At 42.2% G+C, this 12,253-nt stretch overlaps 1 protein-coding gene across 2 annotated transcripts in view; it reads right to left on the bottom strand.

Moving 5' to 3' along the window:
• The window catches only part of MTM1 (myotubularin 1), a 41,771-nt gene that overhangs the window by 10,635 nt on the left and 18,883 nt on the right, over window positions 1-12,253 (bottom strand). For both annotated transcript variants that reach the window (XM_066639878.1, XM_066639879.1), the window contains exons 7-9: window positions 6,665-6,748; window positions 2,744-2,893; window positions 725-913 (exon numbers count right to left, since the gene is read on the bottom strand). In XM_066639878.1, the coding sequence (XP_066495975.1) occupies window positions 725-913; window positions 2,744-2,893; window positions 6,665-6,748 (423 nt within the window). The remainder of the gene's footprint in view (window positions 1-724; window positions 914-2,743; window positions 2,894-6,664; window positions 6,749-12,253) is intronic.

Genomic DNA, 12,253 nt, shown 5'->3' with positions numbered 1-12,253 from the left:
TTTATACAAGTAGCTTGGAATATAAAGCAGACTTTTCTCTATTCTGTAGTTTAAGGATAAAACAAAATACTCTTAAGTTACCTTGGGCACCTCCTAATGAGGAATAAGAAGGTACGATATAAATATAGTAATTTATAGTAAGAATAAAACAGACACAAACTAGATATTGATCTAAGTGCAGCTGTTTTTATTCTGCACATAATTGCTGGATCAGACTCCATGCAGACCAGGCCCACAGAGTTAAGGAGAGCAAGTCTGTCCCCACTATGGCCCTGATCATAGTCACATAACCCTCCTGCCCCTATTTGTCCTGGAAAACAGCTCCCATTTACATCTGTGGCACAAGGTTAAAATCTTCCTTCTCGCATGCTTCAGACCTGGGCCAGCTATTTCCTGAATATAAATCAAGCATACTAGCTTCAGTCATGCCCTCCAAGTGACATATAGTCTAACCTCAAGAGATAAACATGGTCCTTTTCCCCAACTATAAAGTTTTTAATCATGTGGGCAGGAATTTGCATTTCTACCACAAGGCTTAGTTCAAGCAGATTTTGCAGCTGTGACAAAATGATAACGTTTTGGTCAACCACAAAACACTGACTCTGCAGAATGAAGTGTCATTGCGGACCAAAAATCCAGAGAGCATTCCATAGGAGGAACTATTTCTATGAGCCTAACTAGAGTTACAAACAAAGCAGCCATCACGGCAGAGACCTCGGCTTACCTTGTTGGCGACAGCATTGACACTGGGCCTGGCATCATAGATAGTTAGTTTTGAGATCTGGCCGTTTGATTCCCTTATGACCTCCAGATATCTTTCGTCGTCTTTATTTCTTTTGCCACTCATTCCAACGAGGGGCTGGCTGCAGCGCATGATGACAGCCAGGTTCTCTGGATGGATCCATGACAAAACCTAATTGGAAGACAAACAATTCAGTTTGTTTGCCAAATGTTTTCCTTAAAGTTGCCTACAAATTTCTTTATTACAGTATTTATATACTGCCTGACCACACGATATGGTGATGGCACCTAGTCTAGATGCCTTTCAAAGGGGATTGGACAGAGGTATGGAGGAAAAGTTCATCACAGGTTACAAGCCAGGATGGGTATGTGCAACCTCCTGGTTTTAGAAATAGGCTACATCCGAAGGCCATGCAAGGGGGTGGCACCAGGATGCAGGTATTGTGTTGTCTTGTGTGCTCCTTGAGGCATCTAGTGGACCACTGTAGGTGATACAGGAAGCTTGACTGGATGAGCCTTTAGCCTGATCCAGCAGGGATCTCCTGATGTTCATAGACTCAAGACTGTGTACTTAGGCAGGCTGAACATAAACCCCATTTTATAAATGGGGTTTTTATAAGTATTGTTCCATAAGAGAGACTAACAGACCCTTCCATACTGTGTTTCCCTTTATACTACAGTTATCATCCTGGCTTGCCAGCTCTTGTGCTTCCATGCTTTCAAAGGCAGCTGCAAATCAAGCCTCAGACCAATTCACAATTGTTATCCATTTCCAAAATGTTATCCATTTCTTGGCAGGTGGTTCCTTCCAATTCCTTCACACTCCTCTGCAGAGATCTGCCAGAAGCTTCACTCTCCCATCTAAGGCAACTAATCCGGTTCAGCTTTTTCAGGCAAAGGGATAGCTCAACCCCCAGAGCACACCTTCAGCAAATGTCTCATCTGCAGACAGTTAACTCCACAAGTAACCCTGAGAACTGCACTTGGGTCTTCTTCAAACATTACAAGGGCATCCAGATAGTTTCTTTTCTTGGGGTTCATTACAAGTATCATTTAAAATGTCCATAATGACATGGGTCTTTCCTTTTTTTAAAATTTATTTATTTATTTATTACAGATATGGGGCAGGCAAATGGGATAAACTTAGGGATAGGGTTACAAAGGTTACACAACAAGATATTGGCCATTAGGTCTCAGCATGCCTTTTAAAACAATATATATACAACAAGTTAAAACTAAACAAAAACGTGTCCATATAAACCATTACCACATATCATTAAAATACTTAATATTTATCCACTACTATCTATCCAATCATTAAACGGCTTCCAATATCTTATTTTATCTAAATCTTTATCTTTCATTCTTTCTGTTAATACATCCATTTCTGGTATTTTATAAATCTTATCTATTAATTTTTCTCTGTTTGGAATATCTGTAGATTTCCACTATTGTGCACACAATATTCTTGCTGCTGTATTAATCTGTGCAATAAGATATTTCTTTTGTAGGTCTTTAATTTCTGATACTATATTTAGGAGGAATATTTCTGGTTTGAATGGTATTACAAAATTAAGTGTCTCTTGTAACATCTCTTGAATCATTTTCCAATATTTCTTAGCTTTTTCACCACATATCATAAAAGGTACCCTCAATCTGCTTACATTTCCAACACTTGTTTGATAAAATGGACATGAGTCTTTCCTATGAAATCAGCATGGAGAAGCACTACACTTGCACTCTTTATAACTGCTTAAACGATATACATCTGTATTATTAAAAATGCACATTTAATCCACCGATTAAAATCAACTGAGATTAATGAATAGATCACAATTGCTTTCAACTGGGTTCCAACTTTAAGAACAACTCTGATGCATTTTATGGAAGTTTGCTTTCTATATCTGGGCACACAAGACAGCTCCATATATTGAAAACAGTCAATTACTTTGCATTTCCCCTACTAGTATAGAGAACTATTTTGGTTCCCTATGTTACTTACCGGTATTCTTCCTCGGGACCGAAAAGCAGCAACTTTCCTGAGATCCTCGTCTGTGGCATTATATGGCACTACCAGAAGTGATGGATATGTGTCGCACAGCGCATAATGCTCATTGAGAAATGTTATCCTCCACTGTTCGTTGGGCAGACCCTTAAGAGAGGGAGAGACAGGGTGGAAGAAAGTGAGGTATGCACTAGCTTCTCGTATCTGCTGAAGAGAGAAAATGACAAGATAATTTGTGTGCCATTATGGCCACAGGGTGGCAATAATCTACCAATTCACCATAGATATCTAGAACAGCAGGTGCAACAGAGATTGAAGAAACAGGTCACAAGAGGCAAGATGCTGCCAATGGATGCCTAACTGTTTTATAAACTGTAGTACTTAGGCTGCCAAAAGGTGGCCCAATTTCTACTATGTATAATTTCATAAAGGTTGCCTGTAATCATATATACCTGTGGTTCTCACATATTTTGCACTGGGACCCACTTTTTAAAATAAGAATCTGTTAGGACCCACCGGAAGTGATGCCATGACCACAAGTGACATCAGCAAGCAGGAAAATTTTTAACGATCTTAGGCTGCAATCCTAACCACACTTATTCAGGAGTAAGTTCCAGTTACTATCATTGTTAAAAGAGTATATATAGTAGCTTGTTAAAAGTACAGGCCTGTAACATTTCCCCAAATGCGGTCACATACCATGGTAGCATCAAGTCTACTATATTAAAAATTAAATATTGAAATGAATGGGGACCCACCTGAAATGGGCTCGCAACCTACCTAGTGGGTCCTGACCCACTGTTTGAGAAACACTGATATAGACAATACAGATGTAGTACTGCCAGAACTCTGTTAGGAAACACAAATGGATGGACTCCCCCTCCCCCCCCAAGATCAATCAATCTTTAAATCTTGCCTCAAAAAGATACAGAAAAGAATGGTGGAAATGGAATGGAAAGGAAATGACTCTTCATGAAGCTGCAACTTTACAACCTCCTTTTACCCACTACTCCAATATCTAGGAGTATTACACACATTTAAGAGCCATTAGCATCAAACAGCCTCTGAACTCCTCAATCAAGACTTATAATGACCTAACATCAGTGCCAGATTTAGGCATAAGCTAAACAAGCTATGGCTTAAAGCATCGATTTTCAACCTTTTTCATCTCACAGCATACTGACAAGGTGCTAAAATTGTCAAGGCACAGCATCTGTTTTTTGACCAAGGTACACCATGCTGCTGGTAGGGGGCTCAAATCCCACAATTTCCCCTACTAATAAATGATCCTCTCCAAACTCCTACGGCACACCTGCGGACCATCTGTGGCACACCAGCGTGCCATGGTCCAGAAGTTGAAAATCGCTTATTTAGAGCATCACAATCTGCAGGGGCCTCAATTTCAGAATTTTTTTTAGGGGGCTTTTAAGATTTTATTAACAGTATTTATTAACAGTATTTATATACCGCTTTTCAACTAAAAGTTCACAAAGCGGTTTACAGAGAAAAATCAAATAACCAAATGGCTCCCTGTCCCAAAAGGGCTCACAATCTAAAAATATGCCAAGGAATACCAGCAGACAGCCACTAGAACAGACAGTGCTGGGGTGAGGTGGGCCAGTTACTCTCCCCCTGCTAAAAAAAGGAGCACCCACTTGAAAAAGTGCCTCTTACCCAATTAGCAGGGGTAATTTTATGGGATTTTAGGGGATTTTATGTGTGCTGAATATATATTTAGACCTTTTTATAAACAGCTTGTGCAGCAAATTTTGGTGTAATTTTTTTTAACAAGGTGTCTTTTTTTACAAGAGGCCATGCTTTAATCTGGCACCATCTAACATGACACTGTAGGACTGTTTATTTCCAAAACCCACTGGTGCTGAGAAGGAATGACTAGAACCCCAAACCCCCCCCCCCCCACACACACAAAGTGTATAGCAGCATGTTACCTTTTCTTAAGATCTGGGTGTCTAAAACTTTAGAGCTGTTTTTCTCAAACTGTGGGTCAGGACCCACTAGGTGGGTTGCGAGCCAATTTCAGGTGGGTCCATGTCAATATTTTATTTTTAACATATTAGACTTGATGCTACCCTGGTAGGAGACTGCATTTGGGAAATGTCACAGATCCGTACATTTAACAGGCTATTAGCAAGATGCTTTTAACAACGATAGTCAATGGAACTTACTCCTGGCTAAGTCCGGGTAGGATTGAAGCCTAGGATGGTTAAAGATCTTCCTGCTTGATGATGTAACTTCCAGTTATGACATCGCTTACGGTAGGTTCTGACAAGATTCTCATTCTAAAACATGGGTCCTGGCGCTAGAAGTTTGAGAACCACTTCCTTAGAAATACTGAGGCTTGCGTGATTCTGCAATCTCCTTATCCCATCAGAAAAATTTCCCAGGAAAAATTTTTTAAAAGTGTCGTTATTCAAGTCCTAAATCAGCATTCAACTTTTAAACATATCAGCATTTAATCAGAGTACACTATGAAGCCTGGAACTGTTCTGGGTTGTGTGGGATCAATTTTTGTAGACCATATTGTTCTTTGACCTGCAATTTCACTGTAACGTGCCCAGACGAGGCCCCTAAAACTTCCACTGGTTTCACATAAAGTTATTTTTGAATTTTCGTAAGCTGATGGAACAGGCAACGTATATAGTAGACTGTCCACAGGTACAGGTTCCGTATCTGCGGATTTAACCATCCATGAATACAGCAGGTTCACATAAGTGCCTCTCAATGCTCTCTGCAATTTCTTAGGTTTGAGCCTCCAGAGGCCTCTTTCTGCGTCCTGCTGGGCTGGTGACTCATTCTGTTGGCCACCAAGGGCCACAAAATGACCTGTAGAAGCGGCCGGAAGCGACTTCAGGTTTTCGAAACCAAAGAAGAAGTTACCTTCCGAAAACCAGAAGTTACTTCTGGATGCTTCTGAGGGCCATTCTGAAGACTGTAGAGTGGGTGGTGGGCCTGGTGTGACCCAGAAAAGGTCTCTGGAGGTTCTGGGTAAGATTGCGGGTGCTGGGCTTCAACATCTGCAAAACTGCTTATTCGCAGAGGTATCTGGAACCAAACCCCTCAAGATAAATAACTAAGGGCGCAATCCTAACCAACTTTTCAGCATTGGCATAGCTGAGTCAGTGGGGTATGCGCTGCATCCTGCAGTTGGGGGCAAATCACAGAGGCTTCCTCAAGTAAGGCAATGTTTGTTCCCTTACTTTGGAGTTGCATTGCCCTTAACTTGGTGCTGGAAAGCGGGTTAGGATTGCATTCTAAGATAACTTTGAGTTTATATAGGAACCTGCCTTATACATAGAGGTGTTTGAAAAATGTTATTTTTTTCAGAAGCCCATTGTGTTCAGTATGACTTAGGGGGTAATTGTATCTTACTCACAGGAAGCAAACACTTCTACTTATACATTCTTACGCTACTGGTCAGTCTAGTTCAGTCTTCTCTGCACTGACTGGCAGCAACTCTACAGGGATTCAAGCAGGGGCCTCTCAGCCCTACCAGAAAATGCCACCAGAGATTGAACCTGGGACCTTCTGCATGCAAAAACAAGGCTCTACCACTAAGCCACAGCTCCTCCCAAGATCTTAATTATGACTCAAGGTGGAGGTAAAAGATATCCTAGGCTAGGAGAACACACAACAGCAGACCAAATTTATTTCAAAAAGCTGAACATTTGGATTAAATCTATTCCCAGGCAAGAGAAAAATATGCAAACACTGGCTCCAAATCACAGCTCTCAGAGTCCATCTCGACTCTTAACTTGCATAGAAAAAGCCGTCTCTGTCTGCTTAACCCAATTCAAACCTGCACAATCCAAAGGAAACCTAAATAAATTACCTCCATGGTACAATTCATACAAAATACAATATTACATTTTAAAAAACAAAAAAGAAGCACAAACTTACTTGTCTTCTGTATTCCACCATGGCGTTGTAAATCAACCAACCATTTTCAGGAAATTTCTCTTCATTTGAAAATGCAAAAAGTGGCTATAAGAATGAAAAGAAGAAAAAGCACATAAGATTGTGGTAGAAGAAAGCAGCAACAAGAGACAGTCTCTTCCATCAGAGCCCCCAAACACAGACATGAGCAAAGCTGCATCTGTTTATCTCATTCTCTGTTCTGCTCAGAAGTGTCTTTATGAAAGCAGCTCTCAAATTCAAGGATTCTGCACCCCCTGCTTAAAAAAATAAAAAAACACCCTCTTGCTTTCATTTTCATCAAGAAAAAAGCACCCATAAAAGCAGAAGAGCACTTATCTTTAAAACAGTTTCCCCCCATTCCACCAAACAGCAAGAGATCCCTTGTCAAGCTGAAGATTATCCAATAACACTCACAAGGCATTATGGCATATAACAGATTAGTTGCCCTCGTTGAGAGATAAGAGATGCTTATTGCTCATCTGGAAAAAAAAAAGATGCTGGAAGTAATTCCTCAACCATGCTGGGCTGGTGCTTACACTGCCCAGTCGATTAAATCGTGGATGAGAAATCACAAACAGCATGGGGGTGTGTGAACACCTTTGGCACCCTTGCACCCAGATGCCAATCTCTCTGCCACCCTTAACTTTGTATAGCTGTTGTGGCACTCAACGCTTTCCAACTTTAGACTCTGTTTAATTCCTGGCCTAGGACCAAACCCTACACATTTACAAAAGGTGCAAAAATAACGCATCACAAGTAAGACAAGGTGGGGGGGAGAGGACGAGAAACAAGGAGAATTGGTACAATGGGATGGCATGCAGGTACCTGAGGGCACAAAATTTTTAACCCCCTCCCCAGTGCCAGAAGTGCCTTTCGGAGACCACTAAAAGGGCCTCCTGGATGCCTCCAACAGGTACTTCTGGTCTTTGGTGAAAACCAAAGTAACTGTCAGGCTCTAAAAGGTCTTCCAAGGCCTGGGGCGTGTGTGTGTGTGTGCGCGCGCGCGCAATGCAGTGGGCAGGGGTCCAGCAAGGGCACAACTGCTCCAAGTGTCTGTAAAAGGGAGGAGGGTGCAATTTGCACTCCTTCAGGCTTGGTACCCGGGGCCCTGTAGCTCCCTTAGCTACACTAGTTCCATTGCCCAGTCTCAATTATCAGCCTGGCTTTCAGCTGAAGGTCTGAATGAGAGGCCCTTAGCAGTATCAGTAACTGAGGCTTCCACTATACACCAGTTCTACTAGTCATAAAAGTGTACCAGCACCAAAAATTAATGTTTGCAAGTGCGGTTTATTTTGTGTGTGCACATCAGAGAGAGAAAAAAACCTCTTCATTCTTAAATGCCTGCCACAGACACACGTCCTCTCCTCCAGTTCCCAACATTTAAAAAGGGTTCTGGTTTTGTGCAAGAATTGGCAAGCCAAGGGTGAAAGTGAGGTGAACTGAACATGAAGCATATCCCACGAGGTACAAGAAATCTTGGCAGATGTTACTAGAAAGAACTCCTGCTGCTACTGAAAAGTGAGATGCTAAAATATGGCAAACCAAAGTCATTCAGCATCTTTATAGCACAGAAACTGTTTCCCCTCCCCTAGCTTTTACAGAGCCGGGAAAAATAACTCCAGGGAAAATAGCAGCAGCAAATATAGTCAAAAGAAAATCACTGAGACCAAAGGACTTGGAGACGACACTGAGAAAGACTGAAATTCCTGTAAATGAACAGGAGGGACCAAATAAAACCCTCTCCAGTATCTATAAAAATAATTAAGGTTATATTATATGCTTATAGGCATACACAGCAACTCTGAAACAATATCCTCTGCGTGCTGGCCTGAAGAAAAAAAATACCTTGCAGATTTCCCTAATCTAAGGCAATTATCCAGCCTTAATGGTCGGGAAAGCTGGGTAGCACTTCCAATATTTTTGCCATCAAGATAATTTGGCTCAAACGGGAGAGATCTAAAACAGCAAGCATTTCTCACAATACCAGCAGAGCTCAAGCCGTGAAGGAAATTATAAAGAGCCCTTACCCCTCCTCCCCCAGAAAAACAGAGTGTATTTTGCTTAATTATTGTCATTTACAAATACTAGAGACTCTCCAATTCCAGTATTATCTTGTGCATAGCATGGTACATGGAAATGAATGTTTCAAAATCCACTGCAAGGTACTGTTAGAAAAGACAGGGAAGTAGGCATAATTGCAATCCTACATTCACTTGCTTGGGAGTAAGCCCCACAGAACTCAATGCGACGCACATCTGAGTAAGCATGCGCAAGACTGCACTTCTAGCATGTCTGCAGAGAAGCTATATAAATCAGTATATACAAAGTTGATCTCAGTGCTTGGGCAGAAGAATGCATCAGGCACCATTCTATTAATGGTGCAAGGAAAGGTTTTGTCTGTCTTGTATCCACTACCTGTTAATATCCAGACTAGTTTCTACTCAGCAGAATACAGATCTGTTGAGCTAGCACAGGGGTTTCCAAACCCCGGCCCGGGGGCCAGAGGCGGCCCACGGTGAGCCTCTATCCGGCCTGCAGCCAGCCTCTGGTCCCCTGAAAGCCACTCAACTGAACACAACCAGAGCTATGCTCTGGTTACATCTGGAGGATGTTCTGAGGGCCAAAGAAGTTGAATGAATGAGCCCATTCATTCATTTATTCACTCATCTAAGTTCCATCTCTAACTTATTTATTTAAATTTTATATTTAAATTTTTTTCCGGCCCTCAGCACCACACAAGATATTTGATGCGGCCCTCTAGACAAAAAGTTTGGAGACCCCTGATCTAACACTTCAAAATGAGCGTGGTAGGTATGCGTACAAAGCTGTCAGACATGTGCTGGGTAAGCCACACTACTGAATGAGCAGCATGAGTGGCCCCTCCTTGATCTCAGTGCACTGCAACAGCAAAACTGGACACATGCACTTCCATGTGATCAATGTAGGGAAGGTCTCTCCGAGAACGAAAGGACCATTCCACCTGGGCAAGGGCCCTTTGTGCAACTGGATCAGTCCTTCCATCTTCCAGAGACTTCACCTTTTGGTAGATTGTCTTGTGGGCCACACATGGCACCTTGACATGCCTGCGGCCACAGAATGCCCACCACAGCTTTGCACCACCAGTTCATCTGGCAGTACAGTCTACAACAGTGATTTTCAACCCTTTTCATCTCACAGCACATTGACAAGGTGCTAAAACTGACAAGGCACATCATCAGTTTTTGGACAATCGACAAGGCACACAAAGCACCTCCAGTGGGTGGTTCATATTCCCCAATAGCCCTACTAATAAATGACCCTCCTCCAAACTTCCACAGCACATTGGTTGCAAAATCACTGGTCTGCACCAACTAGGTCTCCAGAGAGGTGGTCAGAGAAGATCTTTCCTAACCCGACTTGGAAAGGCAGCCAGGGACTGAACCTGAGAACTTCTTCCTGCAAAGTAGATGCTCTACCACTATGGCCCTATTAAAAACATCCCTATCCCAGAGTACTGTGCCAAGTGAGAGCCCAATGTAGAACCCAGTGAGAGGCTAACCGACTTTTCATTCATTCCTAAAGAAAGAAATGCCTGCAAATGGATGGGCATGGATAACACTCCCCGGTTTGCTGTAATAATTAGCATTGGTGAAACACTTTTGAGTGTGCAAACTGCTTCACATGTATATCCATGCTGTTAAGAGGTGGTGGTAAATTTACAAGGCAAGTACTGTTAAGTTATCCCCTTATCACCTGATTAACTTGGCACATAAAAAAAGACTGAATGGGAAAAAGTTGAAAGATAAAAGGAAATATCTTTGGAGATATTAAAAAAAACTTCTGGGAATCAACTGAAAAGTTGAATTGCTTACAGGTACATGACTTGTGACCTAAAGCAGTGGTTCCCAAACATTCCTGAGTCATGACACCCCCACAACCTCTTCTTCCTGGCTAAGCCAGGGGCTGCAAATTGGATATCAAGAAAGTTCGCAAGATCTAAGATGAAAGCACCCAAATCTTGTGAGATTTGGGAACCCCTTTGGGAACACACTTTGGGAACCCCTGATCTAAAGGGAGAGCAGTGAAATAAGTTCACCTGCTATTGTGGTTCAGACTCCCAGTTCTGTCAGGTTCATGGTCCTGGGGCTGCACTGCACCCCACAAGCCAAAGGCCGCTCTTCTCACCCTGCGCATCAGCAAATCTGAAGTGAGAGATCAGGCTGGATGGGTGGAGGTTTCAGTGCCCAACTTCCAATGCCTGGAGTTATTCCACTTGTTTCAAAAAGCAAAAGTTAAGCTTAACTGGAAAAAAGGTTTGAAGGATGTGGACCAAAAATTCCAATAGAAGGAAAAGAAATATCCTAGCACAGGGGTGTCCAATGTAAGGCTCGGGGGGGCGGATGTGGGCCGCGGAAGCTTTTTATCCGGCCCTCAAGCTCTCAGCTGCTAAGCAGTGTGGAGGTGTTACCGCTGAAAGTTACTGCTGCAGCCCACATGAAAATCTGGCTCTCCCATATCTTGAAATATGATCAAGATTTGCATATTTTCTCTTCTGCCCTTTGCAGCAAATGAGTTTCTAAGTGAGAAAAAAAGTGCTTATTTTTGGTTGTGACCTGTTTAATGACATCACTTCCTGCCTAATGACATCACCTCTGATTCTCAGTAGTAATCATGAATGTTATTCGGCCCACTGTATGAAATGAGTTTGACACCCCTTTCCTAGCACAATTGATATGATGTAACCTTCAATCACTTCTAAAGCAGGATAAAATGCTTGCGAACACTTGACTTGCCCATCATGACTCCATTCCCCCCTCTTTTTTTTTTTTTAAAGCAAGTTATCTAGAATGTTATACTCAACAATATCAGGGAGGTAAAACTCATTCCTGGAACACTTAGCTGCCTTTCTCTTAATCGGAGCATTGGGCCAACTGAACTCAACATCCAACGCAAAGTCAAGATTTATACTACACAATATGAAATATTCAGTGGGGGAAAAAATGCAAATGCTCCCTGCCAAGTGCTGGAATGAAAAGGCTGGCACTGCGACAAAGGCATCCGATTGGCTACTAGCCACCATAAAAACCGCTTACACAAGATTTTATCTGCAATATGTCACCAAGATTCAATCCCTTGCCACCTACTGATTGTATTATTCACTTGTAATTGTCCATAAAGCATAGCCTGGCTTAACACATATACATGAGGCTTAAATGTTAGTTGCTGCTGCCACTACTCTGCCCTTCCTCCCCATCCAAAGAAGATTTGCCCTACCCCTTTAACAGTTAGCTTGAGGACTTCCCAGAATCTAGTGTTTGTGGAATAGATGGCTTGGCTCGCACACATACGTGTGAAGTTTTGATGAACACATCCAAAACCCACCACGAACTCTGCAGGCAGAGGTTCCATACAGCCTCAAAACATCCGAGGACAGTTCACATATTCAGGGGCAAGTCAAAGCTGCATCTGCACATGTAGCTCAAAGGGGTGGCAGAGTGGACTGTATTATTTCCAACTATTGGAAGGAAGATACAACTTCTGAATGTTTGTACATTTAAAAACAAACACTCTGAGGATCTAAACAAGTAGCAC

The sequence above is a fragment of the Tiliqua scincoides genome, chromosome 12 (assembly GCF_035046505.1).
Source record: "Tiliqua scincoides isolate rTilSci1 chromosome 12, rTilSci1.hap2, whole genome shotgun sequence".
NCBI classification, from domain to species: domain Eukaryota; kingdom Metazoa; phylum Chordata; class Lepidosauria; order Squamata; family Scincidae; genus Tiliqua; species Tiliqua scincoides.
Note: the sequence above shows the minus strand (reverse complement) of the source record. Positions and strands in the feature narration are given on the sequence as shown.